Source organism: Parasteatoda tepidariorum, chromosome 4 (assembly GCF_982258835.1).
Source record: "Parasteatoda tepidariorum strain Cologne lab strain chromosome 4, Ptep-v5.0, whole genome shotgun sequence".
Classification (NCBI taxonomy): Eukaryota; Metazoa; Arthropoda; class Arachnida; order Araneae; family Theridiidae; genus Parasteatoda; species Parasteatoda tepidariorum.
This window is the reverse complement of record NC_141758.1, coordinates 82,225,895-82,246,676: the sequence shown is the minus strand read 5'-3', so window position 1 is coordinate 82,246,676 and position 20,782 is coordinate 82,225,895. Positions and strand designations below refer to the sequence as shown.

The 20,782-nt window shown below is 29.8% G+C and overlaps 1 protein-coding gene across 1 annotated transcript in view; it reads left to right on the top strand.

Moving 5' to 3' along the window:
- pip (heparan sulfate 2-O-sulfotransferase pipe) overlaps nt 1-20,782 on the top strand; it is an 83,488-nt gene that overhangs the window by 35,076 nt on the left and 27,630 nt on the right. Inside the window, exon 3 of the mRNA XM_043052722.3 lies at nt 10,812-10,924. Coding sequence (XP_042908656.2) covers nt 10,812-10,924 — 113 coding nt within the window. The remainder of the gene's footprint in view (nt 1-10,811; nt 10,925-20,782) is intronic.

The window sequence follows — 20,782 nt, the reverse complement described above, 5'->3', positions numbered from 1 at the left end:
GGATAATTTATACGCGTCTCAGAAGCATCTTTTAAGTGCAAAGGGTATATTGACAAGTTGCTAAATTTTATCTGAGAGAGTTTGGATTCCCTTGTAGAAATTTAGATTTTGTAAAGCGTTACGGTTTTCCTTTATACTTTCCCTTTCTGTAACACTACCATTATTAGCTTCACTGAGCATGCTTTTTCGAAAATTGAAGGAACTAGAAGAAGGGGGAGACTAGCTACAAGATGGTTGGACAGTGTTGAGACGGACTTAAAATTGTTGGGAATAAACAGGTGGAAAAATCTATCCCAAAGTCGCCCTGCCTGTAGGCAACTAATTGAGAAAGCCTTGGCCTGCACTAGGCTGTAGTTCTGACGAAGAAGAAGTGCATGCCCGAAACTTTTACCCGCAATTCACACTATTGCTAAGGTGTAGAAAATGAGGTTAGCGTTTTGGACATCACTCCAAAAACTCAATGCAAAATCTCTCAATTAATTTAATTCAACTTAACTATATTATTGATCTGGAAATTTTGGATATTAGTCAAATGTCTGCAGTAGCATACCTGCCTACTTTTAAAATTTCTGAAGATTCTTCAGAGTGGTAGTAGAATTAATACTGAATGGTAATTATTATACAGGGGTATATATATATATATTTTTACATTTCGTAAGAGCTACATCCTATGATTATGCTTATCCCTTTCTAGTTTTAACCTTTTTTTGATACCTGGGAGCCTGGGTCTCACAACTACCCATATCCTATTCATCTTGGGAATATTTAACACTAGAAGGACTGAAATACCTATATTGGCCAAAAGCAGTCGAAATGACTGCATTGAGAAAGAATAACTAATGTATAAAGAAATTTGTTTAAAATTAATTTTTAATATTTTTTAAAAGTCACAAAATTCTAAGAAATTGTGTCATTATATGCATCATTGTTTTTCTAATTGAAAATAAGAAGCAGTCAGGGCAATCTAGTGTTAAGGAGTGTGTTGGGATGCATTATAGTTAACAATCATTCTATTTGGATTACAAAGATTCCAACTTACTCTGCTTTGTCCAAAAACAATTTCTAATGGTAACGAAAATTAATTAATTTTTTGTTTAATAATTTTCGTGCGAAGTAATTTTTCACCACTACATATCAAAAATTCTAAGTTTCTAATGAAATGCAACTTTATTGCATCTATCTCCCGATGACAGTTTTAAAAAGAAAGGGTAATTACCTATTTTCTATGAGTTTTTTTTTATCTAGTTCGCTATTTTAAAACTTTTGCAGAAAGCAGGGCTGGTGGCATCCCTGGGATTATCTCACCCTATTATCATACCTGCCAACATTCATTTTCTTCGAGAATGGATTTTCCAAGTGGTAGTAAAACATTTACCGAAAAACAGTTTAACTCAAAAAGATATTTATATTTTAATCAGGTTGAAATTAACTATCATAAGGATTGATATGCTTTTTATATATTTGTTGTAATTTTTTATATGTAGTGGTGGTCAAACTCATTTATAATTATTAATAAAATTCAAAAAGTTTAGTGAAATAACTTGAATTTTACTATCACTTTAAATATGAAAAAAAAAAATCTTCCGGGAAAACCGGAAGTGTTGGCAGGTATGTATTAGCAGAAATTTTCACATGCGTTTAAATTGCTTATAAGTGGGGATTAAAATCATTTGAATTTAAATATATCAATAAAAAAAACATATATTTACTACCATTTGAAATATGAAATGAAATTTTACATGTAAGGCATACCTGCCAACTCTTCCGGAAGATTTTATTTTCATATTTAAAGTGGTAGTAAATATATACTATTTTTTTCTTTTATAAACTTAATTTTTAAATGATTTTGATCACCACTATTCTTACAAAAATTAAGCACATATATTAATATACGTTACTATCATGGTTGTTATCTTAAGTATTCTCAAATACAACGCATTTGTTTGCTAAAAATTGAAGTTTTAATTCCATTTTAATACCACTGGGAAAAATGATAATTGAAGGGATTAAAAGTTGGTAGGTATGATGTAAGGTATTAAATTTTTAAACTAATAAAAACTGTAAAATATTATTCACGAGAAGTAAGCTGTTTGATCGAAAAGCTGTAAGGACGTAAAAGCTGTTTGATCTAATATCAGCACTATAGCATTTAAAATACACGATATAGTATTATTATCATACATCTTTAAAACTCTTAAAATAACGTGGTTCCTAAAGAGAGATTTTGCAACATCTCGCACGCGTGCGTACATAAGTTCTGAAGGAAATGAGATTGTTTTGCGTAACAGCGTGCTCAGAATCCATGCGTACTTTATACGGAATTATTCGCTGAAGTGCAAAATCTCTCGATTATTTGATGAATCCTTTATATGCCTGATTATGTTTAAATATTGAATTTCTTAATTTTAAAGTGGTGACATGGTGCCTCCGTGGGAACATCGGAGTGCAAAGGGTTAATATGCAATGGCAGACTGAACTATCTTGATTATGGAAACTTATGAGCACCGCTTCCTATAAATTAACTAAGCATCAGGTTTCAATTTTGTTTTGTAGTATGAATTCATTTACTGTCAGAAACTCGTACAATTTTGTTAATGAGCTTCATAGCTAAAGATAACAAAATGGTCTCTTTTGATGTAAAATCTTTATTCACTTGTTCACTGTTTTTCGAAGACTCCTTCGTAAGATGAAATGATGCTTTTTTGCGAATAATATACTATTTTTATAACTGCTGTGAGTTTGCAACCGTCACTCATAACTGTTAGATCAAGTTTAGCCTATCTCAAGCCAGCGCTGTCTTTGCTTATTTTGAAAATGGGGCAAAACGTAAATATAGAGAAAAACCACAGTTTTGTGAATATGAAAAGCGTTTGTGGTCTAACTTTTTAATATTTAACAGCTTACTTCAGTGCTGCATAACTTGGGCTCGTAAAAAATTTCAAAAACTGAGAACAAAGCAGGGATTTTGACAATTTTCAGTAAAAAGGGGAAAATATCGCCAAATTGGCGATTTTTAAAGAAGTTTAATAACTTAAAATATTTAAGTTATTTGTCTGTTCCAAAGCTCAGATAATTCCTCACGAGATATTTAGTTTAAAATCATCGCATTGCTGTAAGTGCAAAGCACGTAAACTATGACTTTTTTACTTTCCTGAGCTCTAGAGCTTCACGAAACAGGCTTATTTGCCTAATAAAGATCACAAGAATTCCACTTTAGCCTTGTTGAAATTGAGGAACTTGAAAATCTTACTCGCATATGCTTAGAACAGTCCATCTTCACTTTCCTGATAAATTTTATCGATTAATTGATAGTTTAACTATGGGTAATCCTCTCAGCCCCTTCCTAAGTGATCTGCATATGCATTACTTTGAAGTGAAACTCTTTGCTTTATTAATGTTCCCTTTTTATAGCTGGTATGTCGACGACGTTCATATTGATGGATAATGCTGACATAGACCTTTTTCTCAATATTATGAATTTGTACATTCTTGCATACAATTTGAGTTTGAACAGAAAAAAAATAAAAATAAAAAATTTTTTTTAAAAAACCACGTTTTTGTAGTGGAGAATAATAATTAAAAAACAAAAATTTGAAAATCATAACAGTAACATAACATAACATAACATAACATACATAACAGTAACAGTATGTGTACTCATGAGAATATGTGTATGTATATCTGTAATTGTATCTGAATGCGAATGTGCATGTGGAATATGTTTGTGTATATGCATGTGTATGCGGATATATATGTGGATGTGCATGTGTATGAGTAAGAAAATTTTTATATGTATGTGCATATGTACTGTTATGTATTTGATGCTCCCCACGTTTTCTGTTTTTCAAATTTTTGTTTTTTAATTATTCTCCACTACAAAAACGTGGTTTTTAAAAATATTATTTTTATTTATTTATTTTTTTGTACTCACTTCCAAAATCTCAATTTTTTCACTCACTATACACAAAACTTTTCAACTGACATGTGACACTAATTTGAAATAATCGAATCGACAACAAAAGACAATCGCGAAAATATTAATTTTTCTTTAATTTTTTTTCACTTTGTATGTCTTTTTAATCTTCATTTTCATGCATTGTCATCCAATTCTGAACTATGTGCCAAATTTAAAGTCTGTAGCTAGTCGGGAAGTTAGTTTAAAATCGATTGCAAAATTCCACCCGAACAGACATACACGAAGGCAAGTTGATATAAACGTGGTAAAATAACTAGTTTCTATATTTCTTAGACATTCTTATTACTCGTAATTGTGATAAATTTCTCACTACTGTTTATCGAAAAACATTTGCGGTTTCACTTCCATCCGTCAATTTGCGTGATTTCATTTGTGCTTTATTCACGTTCTTTTTCTCTTTAATTTAAAATCATGTTTATAAAACAAAAACTTGTATGTACTTTCACCAGTGCTTTATTCACGTTCTTTTTCGCTTTAATTTTAAATCATGTTTATAAAACAAAAACTTGTATGTACTTTTACCAATGTTTTACTCGCGTTCTTTTTCGCTTTAATTTTAAATCATGTTTATAAAACAAAAACTTGTATGCACTTTCACCAATGCTTTATTCACGTTCTTTTTCGCTTTAATTTTAAATCATGTTTGTAAAACAAAAACTTGTATGCACTTTCACCAATGCTTCATTCACGTTGGTTTTCGCTTTAATTTTAAATCATGTTTATAAAACTAAGACTTGTATGTACTTTCACCAGTGCTTTATTCACGTTCTTTTTCGCTTTAATTTTAAATTATGTTTATAAAACAAAAACTTGTATGTACTTTCACCAATGCTTTACTCGCGTTCTTTTTCGCTTTAATTTTAAATCATGTTTATAAAACAAAAACTTGTATGTACTTTCACCAGTTCTTTATTCGCCTTGTTTTTTGCTTTAATTTTAAATCATGTTTATAGAACTAAAACTTGTATGTACTTTCACCAGTACTTTATTCGCGTTGGTTTCTGCTTTAGTCTACTTAGAGCTCAAAGTATATCCTATTCCTTGTTGGATTGTGTGCTACCTCTTTTTTTCTTTTTTGAAAATCGAAACCCTACCTGCAAAAAAAAAAAAGAAAAAAAAAATGCAAGGAACAATCCAGTTAATCAATTACAATTAATTTTTTCTGTCATTTAAAAGTTTTCTTTTACTTTAAATTTTTCAGTTACTTTAATTTTAATAATTTTGTTATTATTATGAATTCTTACGACTTTATACTTTATATCCATTTGATGAAAAGTGCTAGGTTTAAAGAACTTTAAGTCAGGAAAAAAAATCTACTTTTTGCGGTAGGATTAAGAAATGAGACAGGCGACACTTAAAGACAGGGTAGCCCTCGTGAGTAATAAGTTACAGCTGTAATATATTTTGTTCCAAACACTTTGGAGCGTTTCCAAATGGCAATCTTCAGGAAGCGAATGCGGTATTTGGCAGAAAAACAAGGAATTCGGGGGTTTTCCAACCAGCTTAAATAAAACATAAGTATTTTTGCATTTTATCTTACACTAATATCTAAAAAAACAGCTACTGATACAGAATACATAAATATTTACAAGAATCGAGAACAAAATTATGGAAACAATTCTATACTTACTCTGCATAAAGAATATTCGTTTCGAAGCAGATGTTTAGAAAAATTTTAGGTGACAAAACTACTGGCACAAGATCATGCTTGCAGTTTGTAGAAATGACTTCATTTTCATCCATGCAAAATTCGGATCGACCGTGCTGGAAATCAAGAATTCAATTAACATTACGTATTGAGTGGCAATTTTGTTTATTGTGTGTTATTATATTTTATGTATCTGGCAACACTTTTTTTGTTTCATTCTAATTTTTGTTTTGAAAACAGTGAGACGCATTGTTCTTTCTTTCGATTATTAAAATCTTAAATTCAATTAACCATAAATACAGGGGATGGCCAAAAATTAGAAAAAACTTCTATAATAACTCTATGTAAATAATTTTTCTTTTATCAGCGCTTGTTTTGGGACATTTTATATGGCTAAACTGTTCGCGCAATTCGATGGATCATGCTGGAAGATTTTAGAAATGGTGTCCTGTTTAATCATGCACAATTCGAATTGACCAAAATAAAAGGTCGTTTATAACTTTTTTTTTAAAACTTTAATTCCGGCAATTCCAAAATCATGCTATAGGATTGTACAGTTAATACTAAAGAAGAAAAAAAGGGAGAAGATTTTTATTTGCGAGTCTCGTTTTGGTTGATTCAAATTTTGCATGGATAAAAAGGTCGCCATCACTAGAAAAGTTCAAGCTTGATCTTTTAAATTGTGCGAAGAGAGTTTGTGTTTACCATGTAAAATCTTATACTGCATAAGGGGCCGTTCAAAAAGTACGTACATCCCGAAGGGGGGGGAGGGGATTTGCTATTATGTACGGTTTTGTACGATGGGGAGGGGGGGAGGTATTATACAAAGTACGTACTTTATAAACATACACCAAATTTAAATTTGACTTTATCCTACACCCTCCTTAAGTAAATATTTAATTTTATTTAAAACATAATTATTTTAATTTTTATGAAAAAGGGGGGTAGACTAATAAAATGTACGTACTCTAAGGGGGGGGGAGTAAGACCTTATGTACGGTAATGTACGAAGGGGGGGAGGGGTTTAAAATTTCTCCATTTTTGTGTACGTACTTTTTGAACGGCCCCTAAAAGAAAGGTTGTTTGCATAGAGATAGTATAGTAGCAGAGATGCCAACTGCTCCGGACACGCCAAAATTATTTTAAAAAAACGGTAAATAACTATAAAGATAATTTTGCAAGCATTTGACTATTTTCACTCACTTTTTAAAAGGTATAGGACTAAAGTACAACAAAGTGGTGAATTATATAAACCTACGAATTATTTAGAAATAGTGGTGGATAAAAATCAACTAAATTGAATTTATTAAGCCAAGAATCATAAATGATAAACTACCACTTTAAAAAATATCTTTGCTTCCCGGAGCAAGTTGGTATCTCTGTAGTAGCATTTCTATACTTTTCTCCAACCTCTGTACTTTAAGAAGGTAAATAATCCGAGTTAATTAGAAAAAAAGAGTTAGTTTTCCAGAGATTTTAAAATTAAAAATTACAATAAGAGACCAAAGAAAAAGGAATAATTTGTTCCTTTTAATTTTTATAAATTTCAGCCTACTGAACTAATCGGAAAAGTTTAAGTTAAGACTACGTCGGAGAGAAATAATTAGATCTTGACATCGAAACTCATAGGCGGTCTACTACTGATGACAAATATATGGAAAGCAAACTTTTTCAATAATTTAAGGAAATTTCAGAAGGAAACTTTTTACAGTCATTTAAAAAAAATTGCAATTAGAATAATAATAATTTTTAAATGTTACATAATTGTATTATTATTTAGGCGAACGAAACAAATGAGTCGTTGTAGTGAAACAATCGTGAAAGTGAAAAAATAAAACTGAAAAAATCATCAGGCCATTAACGCACTAAGGGTGCGATAGTTCTTGTTTTCGAGTGGCGAGTTCTTGTTTTCTATGACCAGAAATTCGACTTCCGTCACACCCATACGTCACTCCCGTTTACAGGGCGGATCCATTCATTCATTCACACATCGTAATTTTTACCTGAACCAAAGAACTATTAATATGCACTCCAGTAACCCCAGAGATATAATTTACTGTGGGAACATGGAGGATATTGTGACCCGAAAGATTTAACGAGCATCAGTCACCATTTACGACACAGGGAATCTTCAGTCGGCTGGATTCGAACTCACGTTCTCACGAATGCACCCTACCAATCAGGATATTCCGCCCCCGAAATAGTCATTGATAATTTAATAGATTTTTAACCTCTGTAAATCATTTTTTTTTTTTTTTAAAACTATATTTTCCCAGATTTATAAATAACTTAGTGCTATCTTAATAAAATGCAATTCCTACATCCAAACATAAACGCACTATTACAATTTACAAGCATACTGCCAAAAAAAATTAAGAAATAGGCTATAGATGCCGCTCCAGACCTGTAAAGTAAACTGCCTGACATAACATTTAGTTTATACTGGTCAAAATTCATTAAATTTCTCATATTAAATATTTTGATGATGATTAACAGGATTTCTTAAGTAAAAATTTTTTCAATTGCTAAAGAGTTATGTTAAGTTATTCGGGGGTTAAAGAAGGACGTTCCTTTGAGGATTCATAATAAGAAAAAATTGAGAACTCCTGTGATAAAGAATTATCTTGTTTCTGAAAAATAAATGGTAATAATTAAACAAAAGTAAAACATTTTGTAAAAAAGTGCCATCTTTTTTAAAAGGGCGCTAGGATAGATTTACTGGGAAGAAGTGACATTTTAAACATTCAAAGTGAACTTTAAATGTGTTTAAGATATCCGACTAGTTTCAGCAACTTTTTTTTAAAAATATTAATATAAAATTTTAAAAAATTACCGTATTTGTTTTATTATGTGTAAAAACTTATATGACTCGCAAAAAAAAAATATATTTATATTATTATTTTAATTGCCATTTTTAGTTAAAAATAAAGCTTTTTTTGCTTATACACTAAACCCCTTTAAAAAAATATCTATCGCCTAAAACAGAAAATCCCTTGAAGATTTTATTTAGAAGGCTATAATTTATGTTTCGAACTATTATCTAAAAACAAGTGCAAGTACTACTGAGTTAGAAATCATTGCATTTGAAAAAAAATTAAAAAAATTTTCAATTGTCATTGCAAACCAATATGTATAAAAAATAAAATTCTACTTCTTGTTTCTCTTAGTGTGTAGCTCAAAACATGTGCACTATAATCATAAACATTCATGAAAAATCTTAGACAATTATTTTAAATACAACTTGAGAAATCGTGTTTAATAATTTGAACGCTACGCTAATTTTACATAACTACAAACTAAATTTACAAATATTAGACAGATTTTAGTATTTTTTTAAAAATGTTCATATGAAAGTGGTGAATTATATAAGCCTACGAATTGTTTAAAAATAGTGGTGGATAAAAATCTACTAATTTGAATTATTAAACCAAAAATCATAATAATTAAGTAAGTTTTGAATAAATTTTCTGCAATTCCATAAAAGAGTGTAAATTTTATAGTTCTATATCATGTTATACGCTGTCAGCCAGCTGTTTTTCGCGGCCTATGTGAAAGGTCAGTGTCAGCAAGCTGTTGCAGACGCAGCCTACTGTAATTTCAGTGTCAGCCACCGGCGGTTAACGCGGCCTAAATGTAATTTCAGTGTCAGCCACCGGTGGTTGACGTGGACTAAATGGAAAGTCCAGTGTCGGCCACCGGTGGCTGACGCGGCGCTCAACGCGTTAAGAAAGAGTAAAATGCGTAAAATTCTGATTTTGTGATAAACGCATTTAAAGACTTAAAATAATTAGTCTACAGTCTTATTTACTGTTGTAGTAACTGTACTATGTACTAACTTTGTATTGTACTATGTACTAACTTTGTACTGTACTATGCACTAACTTTGTACTAACCTTGTAAAGTACTATGTACTAATTTTGTACTGTACTATGTACTAACTTTGTACTATACTATGTACAAACTTTGTAAATAATTCAAGTACAAATAAAAGTAAAATATTTTTAAAAAGTTAAACATACAAGGATTCTAAATTCATAATAAACTCAATTTCGAAAATTTTGCCCAAAATCATGTTTTTACACTAGTCAGATACCATAACTCTTTAATAGTTTTCTTTTTTTTTAAAAAAAAAATCCTTATTAGAAATATTGGTTGAATTAAAGTAAAGGACAAAGTATGTGTTAAAAAAAATAGTGCGTGGAGTCCCTCTGCGCGGAAGAAGTTAAACTTCGCTACCTGCGACGTTAGTTGTAGAAGAATCAACAGTCGTGGAAGGATCACTAGTTCTATTCAACGATTCTTTTTCCTGCTCCGCTCGCTTCCGTGCTCTGTAATCACGGTAATATTGTGCATTTTTCCCACGTGGACCTCTTGAACCAGTGGAAGTGCTTGTGGTTGCCTCATAGTCTCGCCCTGGAAAATGTATTTGTATTAATAATGTATGTGAATGCGTCATAATGTAATTTCAGAAGAGAAAACCTAACAATCAATTGATATTCACAAGAGACGTACCTTGACATAATCTTAAATCCGTCGCCTTGTCCGTGGGATTGTTTTCACTCATTTTTTACAATTGTCATCCACTAAATTTGAAAATAAAAAATACTACCCTATTAAATTATATGTGTATCAAAACAAACTAAAAAAATATTTATAGAAAAACAATACTTTTATGACTTTTATTATTTTTATGCTAGTGAGAACCAAAACAATATGGAAATGAATGAGGGAAAACTGGATCCTAACACGTGATTTCCCGGCCAATAAAAATTTAGCGTTAAGCGTTTAACGCAACCTTGTTGGAAGTCGTATAAGAAGTATAACTTCAATAAACTACAATTTTTTTTTCTTAGTTCATCATGTTAATATAGAAAATTTTTGTAATCCGATTCCTAAGTAAATTTTTCGTAAATGATTAAATGATAGAAAGAAGTTTCAAAAATATATTTTTTGCCGAAAGACTTCCTCAGTTGAATGTAACATAAGTCTAGACTCTTAATGAGCCATGAAATAAAGATCAACATAAAGGAAAACTTTCACAAATTCGTGAAAAAAATACATGTCACATATTCTAATTTACCGTTGCTCAGTCGTCATTCATCACAATTAAGAACAGACGCCGTTCTCTGTTGCCTCACACAAATTAGAAAAACAAAAACTAATATTTATTTAATTTTTAATTTACAGATGCATCATTCTCGCTTTCATCACTGGTTTCCTATTCTACGGATTCTACTCCGTCGTCAAAGTTCCAGTCAATGGTTTGACATCCGGTCATTTCGAATCTTCTGGTGACCCACGTGAGTGACACCCTTCTTTCTTGTATTCCTCCCTTTATCCCTGTCTTCATCAATCATTCAGGAGGATTTTTTTTTTCCTCCTTCAGTCCTTCCTCCATGCGTAGTAAGGAGTGACTTTAAACTTCTTATTATCTTCGAAATTGGTTTCAGTTGCTTAATGTTGAAGGAGATAAAAATCGACATGAATAAATACATGAGACAAAGAATGAAGTAAAAAATAAATCACTTTAACTGCTTTCCTCAAATGTTGGCAATTATTTTGGTTTTATTCTGGAAGTAGTTTTCAGAACTTTAATGGATTTTCGTGGGATTAATTTGGTTCGATTGACAATTGAATCTTTGTTCTTCGACATGTTATTTCAATTTTAAGACTAACAAATGTCGCATTTGAATAAACAAAATTTGATTGATTTCTTCGTGTGACTGTTATAGATAACTCTGCAAACTTTAACGCTACTTTGGAAAAATATACTAAACATGTGAAATGAATCATGTGTAATGTATTAACCATTTGACACAGATGGGACACCGGTACCCCTATAATAATTTTTTTCTGATGCTCTAACTACAAGCGAAAATATATTTTGGTACTTTTTTATTTATTTATAAATAACTGTATAATAGCTGCTAAAAAAATATGTTAGATTATGGGAATTATATTTGTTCTATAAATATAGAATCCAAAAAAAGTAGTTTGCAAAAAGAAAAAAAAAAAATCATTCATATTCAAAACTTTTTTTGATTCGGGAGTTCGGCTTGTTTTAATATTTTTCTGCAGAGGAATTTTTTAATTTCATTTAATTGTTTTAATAATTTGGAAATTATTATTTTTTGGTTATTTTAACTGTAACTTTATCTTTGTTAGCTAAGCTTAGTCTATTGCATGGACTGCACAAGCATTAGATATAATAGTAGTAATGCTAATATAAGCAAGCGCATGGAGACTGTCCTCAACTTCTGGAAAGCCTTCACACGGCTTCTTATCGGTAGTTTGATCAAACCACAATGAAGGTAAACATTGTACAAAAGAGGCATTTAATACAAAATCTAGTAAAATTAAGAAAGTGGTAGCAAATATATCTCTTAAATTTTTTTTTATTTATGAATATGATTGGTTGTCTTATTTACTTGCTCACCAGAAATTCAATTCTCAAATATATATGATAATTTTTTTCCAATTGCTTTTAAAAAAGAATTTGGGTAAGCGTGCAACTGGTTAACTTTTTGAATAGTTTGAGCACACTACTTATAAAAAACCGTGTGGAGGCTATCTGGTGAAGAAGGTGATGACTGCGTTTCTTACTGTAACAAAGTGATGTATCACATAAGCCTTTGAATTGTTTTGAAATAATGATAAATAAATATCTTTAAATCTGCTTTACTAAACCAAGAAACATACATTAAAAGACTACCACTCGAAAATATTTATCCGCTGTCCTGAGCAAGTCAGCATCTGTGTGACGAATAACACCAACGCCTCCTACATCAAAAAGAATCCATACGGTCTTTTATAAGTAGTCCGCGCAGACTATTTAAAAAGTGAACCAGTAGTGCGCATGTACCCAAAATCTTTTATAAAAGTAATTGAGAGAAATTCATCATATATATTTGAGAATTGAATCTGTAGTGGTTGACAAGTGAATAAGGCAAACCAATAATATTCATAAATAAAACATATTTTTAGGCATATATTTGCTACCACTTTCTTATTTTAACTAGATTTTGTAATAAATGACTCGTTCGGAAAGTGGACATCCTTCACAGTGGTCTGATCGGACTACTTATAAAAAACCGTGCGGAGGCTTTCAGTCATAGGAGGCGTTGGAGATACACATGCTACAGCTTTTTTTTTTTTTCTTTTCTGAAAAAAAAAAACCATTGCTAGGATGCAACTGTTCGGTTTTTTGCAAAAGTTTTAATAAATTGGTTTCGAATTAAGTAGTAAAACTTATTAAATACAGATAATTACGCTTACTCTTTAAAAGTGTCACCACGAGATATATGCAATAAAATTGCATTTGATATGATACTTTATATTTCTGTTGTGTAGTGGTGAAAAAAAATTATTAAAAATGAAAAATACAAAACTAAATATTAATTAAACTTCGTTACCACTATAAAATATGTTTTGACAAAACGGAGCAAGTAGGCATCTCTGCCATAGACCCTAGACACAGATAAGTTCAACTCAAATGATTAAAAAATAGTTGAAAAAAGTCGTGTTCGTAATGATATTAGGCGTAAATGGTATAAAACGAATGGCTAAATAACCTTTTAAAAGAAACATATTAAGAGTATTAGCGTTATATTGAAGTTTCCTATTGCACTGTATCCATTACATGCTTTTAAGTGAACCTTCAAATAGAATTTTTAATGTAATTAATTTTTCCTTGGTTCTCAAACAACTCAAGGATTCATAAGAGCCGACTTCTAATGTAATGTGTGATAAAAACAATTTTTATCTCATTAAATGGTGTATGATACTATTTCCACCCACACGGAAAAAGTCTGAAGAATAAAAGAGGAAGTGGGTTTAAAGCAGCCGTGAGAACACTCCTTTAAGTGTGAAATTAAATCAAAACTAATTTTTTTTTAAAGGACGAAAAGTCAAATCTTGCGCTTGTGCAAAACGTAAATGCATTTATTTATTGTTAGTAACCAATGCAAACATTTAATGCATTTGAAGGTGATTTTTTTCAGTAGTAGTAAAATGAATTACAGTTTTAGGTAGAAACATGCGTTTTATTTTAAAGAAGCTTAAGCAGGCAACCTCTCACATATTTATTTATGAACATATTATCACACACGCAGGACACAGTATCACATATTAATTTATGTACTCAATTTTTTTTTTAAAAATAGTGGTGGTCAAAATTATTATAAATAAAGTTTATAAATACAAGGAATATATAGAAAGCATACAACATGCTACCACTTTAAACATAAAAATAAAATTTTACACAGAACTCGTAAAAAAATGCATACGCCAGTGCATGATTGTAGAGATGCCAACTGCTCCGGACAAGCCAGAACAATTAAAAAACGGTAAATAACTACAAGCTAAATTTTGAAAATATTTGACTATTTTTTCTTGTTTTATAGAAGGTACAGTATGACATAACTGCTATTTAGTGGTAAATTATATAAGCCTACGAATTATTTAGAGATAGTGATGGATAAAAATTTACTAAATTGAATTTATTAAACCAAGAATCACAATTGATAAACTACAACTTTAAAATATATATTCGCTGTCCGGAGCAAGTTGGCATCTCTGGATTAGATTTAGTAAACATTTACGATTAGGAACTACAAAATTTTTTTATTTGTTGTTCGTCATGCAAGCTTGTGTGATAGTGCACAAAAAAAAATTAAATAAATAAATAAAGCGAATCTCCCTGAATAATTTCGGATCTTTCCGTTCTGGAAATCTATCTTGAAAGTTCGATGGAATGACGTCAAATGTGATAATTAATTAGTGCAAATGATTCTTTAAGTTATGAAATCAGAGAATAAAACGTACTTCATCTGAATAAGCATACTTTTTTTCTAGATGGATTCGAATTTCTGAACTCCGAAACATAGGGGGCAGCCGCAATCTGGGAAATATGGCGTCAGTAGTTCATTCAAGAGAGCGGTCTAAAGTTTGGACCCCTTAATGTTAGTTTCATCTTTTGCGAATTTTCCCAGATCTCGAGAACTTTTTAAACGAATTGAAATTGTTTTACTCACAATTATAAAATTCATTTATCTAAAGATTGCAAAGTATAACTTATCATTTATAGAACAAAATACAACTTCACAAGGACTTATGTAATGTACAGCGAGCAAAAAATAAAATAAAATAAATAAATAAATTCATAAATAAAAATAAATAAGATGAATGGCTCACCCAAAATAATCCCTGATATAATAATCAGATCTTCACGTTTAATGGTTTTAGCGGTTGACCTCGAATACGTTAATTAATTTCATGACTTAAAATATCGTCTGAACTTAATTAATTAGCATATTTGAGGCCAACCCATCGAACCATTAGGAATGAGTTTGAGTACGCAAAGATCCGAGCATTAGATCAAAAATTATTACGACCGATCCATTAATTTTTTTGCGCAATGTACAGTGCTAAAAAATAAAAAACAGACCATTCAGAATAACTTTGGATCAAATGATCGTATTTTCAGGTTCTAGAATTCAATCTTAATGGCTCGAGGGGTTGGCCTCAAATATGCTAATTAATTAGTGCAGACGATATTTTAAGTTACGAAATCAGACACAAAAACGTCTGCACTAATTAATTAGTGTATTCGAGGGCAACCTCTCAAAACATTGAATCCTAGAACGTGAAGATCTGATCATTATGTCAAGGATTATTTAGGGTGGGCCATTTATTTTTTTATTTATCTATAGTTTTCTTTGCACACTGCTTATTACCAAAGACCTTGTTGAATAGCTAGCACAAATCTCAGATGGACATTATAAAAATACATCAAGGGTTTAGGCGAGTATTGAACCCGCGGAAGTATTTTTGTAAGATATATTTTTTCGATGTAATCGATAAAATTCAGATGTCTATTATTTTCTCTCACAATAATTAAAGTTTCTTTCAGTCACTGCACACATATCCTCCAAATTTGAGGTTAACTCGATACATTCACTACAATGGTAAAGTTTTGAAGAAAATTGTTTTTGTACCTAATAAAATTAATATGCAGAAATTTTATATATCTTTTTTAATAATTAATAAGAAAAGTGGTAAAAATTATTTTAACTTTAGTTTATTAAAGTTTTAAAACGAAATACCTTTGCTTCTACAAGAAAAAATATTTTCAAGAAAATCCTGTAGTAGTCTGAGACTATAACTGTATACGTGTCGACCATGAATTACTATTACATAACTGTACTATTGCACATTTTGTGTACAATTTTATTTTTATATTTAAGTAATAGTAAAATATATATTTTCTACTTATTAACTGAATTAATTTAATTTAAAATGAGTTTGACCATCACTACATGTAAATAAATATATGCTAATCTTTCTATTGTGTGTTTTAGCTTTTACAATACATTGAATATATTACTGTCCATAATTGTAATTCAATTTTATTTTCACTACTTTTTTGAAAATATTCAAAGTTGCCAGGTATCCTGCATAGCTACCAATGTTTACGACTTTCACTAAAGAATTTTTTTTACAGTGGTAGTAAAAAAATGAAATAAGAATATTAAAATAATTTAGAAAATTTTGAAATTATTTTGTACATTCACCGCACCATTTTCAGGGTTCCTAATATATATTTTTGAACTTTTTATACACATACATGTAAATATACATACCTTCAAAAGTTAGCAGGTATGTATTTATCATAAAAAGGAGACCACTAGACTATTATAGAAATATATTCACTGTTTATATATTAAAAAAATAAAAAATTTTGATAAATTATTTACTTGAAAAACTTAGTAATGAACAATGTATACTACTTCTTTTACTGTTTATCTGGGTACTTATAAATCTGGAAAAAAAATAGCGGACAGTTCAAACAAGACTTTATCAGAACCTTATTTAATCCGTCTGTTTGGGTTTTGTCAGATTATTTTGATAAGATGGCTTGCATTGTAGGAAATGATTGATGCATAAAGAGGTATTGTTTAGGATAATTAGTTTCAGAAGTTGAAAGCATCGTCTTCACTTTTTTGCGACTGAAAACTGAATTTTTATTTTCTTTTTCCAAGTATTTCATTAGAATGAGGATAATAATTTATAACTTTCTAAAAATTGATATTCATTGTCATTCATTTCATTAGTGTCTAAAATCCTTTCAGGAAACGGTACTTCGTTTTTTTTTCTTTAAATTATTGTTAGCAATTAATTATGGAATAGGGTACATCGCTTAGTAAAACTTTTTTTCGCTATTCAAAATTTTAAGTCCATAAAAAGTTGCCGCACCACTCACATAATTACCAAGAAAAAAATTAAAGGAAAAATTAGACTTCCCAGAATGAGCCAAGTTTATAGATATATACAGGGTGTCCAGTAAATCTTGCGGCATATCATAAGGATTAAGAATTACCTAGGAAACCACGACCGGAAACGTTATGGTATGCCGCTAAGGGCTTTTTCCTATTATGACTGTTACATCGTGTGCCTTTGAACAATAATTTTATTTTTCTAAATTATCTTATTTTTTTGTTTTTTATTAATTATTGTTACAAACTGCTTTCAAATAGATACAGCATTAACTTTTTTATCTTAATTTAATGATTTGCGACAAACTGGACAAGCTCACCTATTCATTAAATTACGATAAAACAGCATCTCGGAGCCTGTTTTAATGGAACTCTCGACAATAACTAGACAATAACAATAAAAATAAACATGAAATTAAAATATTTTAGAAAAATAAAAGTGAAAATTCAAAGGCACGCGAACAAGTCCATAATTGGAAAACGTCCGTAGCAGCGGAAGATAACAATTCCGGCCAGAGTTTTCTAAGCAAAAATATTATTCAAAATTTAGATTCAACGTAGCAAATTTTCCAGCGACAGTATACAGAAGCAAAAATTAACAAGAAGTTTGTATTACAGTTTTAATCGAGCACAAATGCAATATTAAGTTCATCATCATCTCTTATATACATATTTTTTAAAAATTAATTAAATAAAATGGTGTATAAAGTTTTCTGAATTCTAATTTTTTAAAATAATAGTACACTGCACGCATTACCTTTGCCACCACCAGGATTAACATTTTCTAAAACTATGGAAATTCCGTAATCGTTGGAGGGTATGGTAACGGTGAGAAAAAAGTCACACACAATTTTAATGTTCTGTTCAGTTTTTGTTTCGAAGTTATGATTGTTTTAACTCACTTTTGTACTTTTAAGGCTGTTTTAGCATTGAATTTTAACCAATTTTCTTGTTCTTAGCATCCTTTTTTTATTTTAATTGTTTTTATTTTGACTTCTCTTATTTTTAACTAATTATCTAATTGATTTTAACTATTTTAGATTTTACAAACCCTTTTAATTTTAACTTCTTCTGATTTTACAAGCCCTTTTGACTTTTGAATTTACAATTTACTTGATTTTATTGTTCTCTTAGCTTAGATTTATCTATCTTAACACCTTTTAACTCTTTTTTTTTCTCATTTTCAAAATCATCTTTTATACTTGGTTGCCTAATACTGGTGTGTTATCCCCTTGCATGATTTTACTTTTCTATGGTTTTTTTACTACGGATTTAATTTTGTAGTAGCCGCCAACCCACTTTTAGTGGTGAATTATTGCGCAACTTATTTGTTTGTATTATTGCCAATTTGTAGTAATTTGTTAGTATCATTACCTATTATGTTGTGAAACTTAATCTTTCTTAAATTGTGAATTTAAAAAATTACGCTGTTTACCCTATTAAGGGCAGGTTGGTTAATTTATTTATTATACACATTTAAAAAGAACGACAGGCAATAAGACATCTCTCTTTTTGTAATTGTCCTATTCATATTATTGAAATATACAAGGATCGGCGTTTTGAGTACCTTTAACAGAAGAAAATGTTTTCTCTTACTCAATGTTAATGTACGGAGAATTATATGTTTGAATTTTACTTATTTATTCGATTACAATGAAATGTTTTTAAATAATTTATTTTTGCTTCATTTTATTCACTGGAACTTTTTCCTATTTATTCTTCTTAGACGCAGAATTTTAAATTAAAAATTTGTAAGCTTATTCAAAACATTCCCCAAGTTTTAAATTTTTCAAAATCTTAGAAATATTTCGTAACTTTTCATTTAAAGTTCAAAGACTATGTTTTATAGAAAACATTTCAGTGAAACAAAAATAAATTATTCAAAAGTATTACGTATTTCTGAATAAATAAGAAAATTCAGTACTCACAATTATTCGTAGGTTAACATTTAGGAAGTATAAAAAATTTTATAAAAAATCTAACTAGAAATCTATATAATTACCTAACTTAATGGGTGAAAAAGTGAAAAATGTGGAAATTAAGGATTTCATAAATAAGGATTCGATATAAATTCCGAGAGACTTAAATGGGGACTTTTCAATTTGACTAAAGAAATTTTGGTAACTGTGAGACTAAAGTGATATTGTGACAAACCGAAGTATTTTTCAATTTTACTCGAAGATTTTTAGTAACTATGTAACCATTGTGACTACATTTTATCAACTTTAAATTTTGATACTCGAAAAAAAATTTTTGTAATACACCCTACAATGAAGCTATTAAAATTATTGAGTATTATAATGAATATTTTACAATAAATCTCAAATATGAAATCATCAAGACACATTTACAGTTGGATATTTTTTAAGTGAAAAAAAAAATTCAACTATTAATTCTAATGGGAGTTAAACACGATTTCATTGAAACCTTTGTATTCTTTTACTTAAATTTTATTTGCTGAGTTCGTTACATTTATTTGTTCGAGGTTAATCTTTTTTTCAAATATGGCGGCACTCCCACACAGGATGTTACTATTTACTTGTTTTTTATTCTCGGTAAGATAAGCGGACGATTAAATCTGGGCCTGTTTTAAATCAATTTAAATTCTCTTAGAACATTTTTAGAGCCACTCTTTATCAGATAAGGACAAAAAAAAAAAAAACCTTGCTGGTTGCCTATCAACAATTTCCATACATCATTCTTGAAGGCTCATCATGGAAAAGAAAAATTGGTTACCTGACCAACCTGAGGCCATGAATTTTATTTTATAGGCTTATCATGATTTTTTTTTGTTTTCTTTTTCGTTTTCCCCTTTCCCCATACTTGGAATAAAATGTTAGACGGGAATAATTTATGGGGATGATTTTCTCCATAACTTGACTATTAAATATTCTAATAAATCTTAAACAGTCTCGTATTATTTTTCGAAAGTTCAGTAATCAAGATGCCAACGTTTACGTTCTTCGATTGAAAATGCCTAAAAACTTGCATGATTAACACTGTGAACCAACTGTTGAAAGAAACTCTTTGATTTCTTCGTTTCAAATAGGGCACACTCACCAGAAATTGTAATAAGAGGTTGCTAATAAATAGCAAAAATCTATTAAGCTAATATTATTTACTTTTTTTAGCAGTTTTTTCTCTACGTCACACCTGCCAATCTATTTCATATTGAAGATTATTTTTACACTTAAAGTGGCAGCAAAATTTATACATTCAAACTTTATTCTTATTGAATAAATGTGGTTTAAAATAATTTTGACTTCCTCTAAATTTAAATATTTGAAACATTTATATTGTAGGCCGGTTGACTCTTTTAAATTATGCTTGAGTGTTTTCTAAATTTCAATGCGAGACCAAATTATTATTTCAATTAAAATAGAATTCCTACGACTAGGAAAAAAAAACTTTTTGAAAAGAGTACAAATTGGAAGGTAAGGCCCTATCAGCGTAGGGCACAATTGAAAACCTTTGCTACAGGTAAGGTATAACATTCTTAACAGTGGCCACTTTTAAAAAAAGTATGCAACTTTTTCAAAAATTAAACATTTTATACGATTAAAAAGCATTTTTTTAAAGTATTTCTCAAAATGTGCTAAACATTAGAAGGTTCATTTCTAAAATGAAAATAAAGTTTTAAGAAACAAGCGTGAAATGACGTAATTTTCAGAATACTATGAAATCAAATGTGAGTATTAAAATGTGAAGTAAATATATTCATTCATGGCATAATATCTTCTTGTGTTTAAAACGATGAATAAAAATAGTCTAAAGTTGCAATTAAAATAAAACTTAAGAAGTTACTTTGACACCATAAGAACCTTGTCTTCTCGTTTGTTATTTAAGAATCTATTGTTTTCTCCTTGTTATTAATGGAAGTGTTAC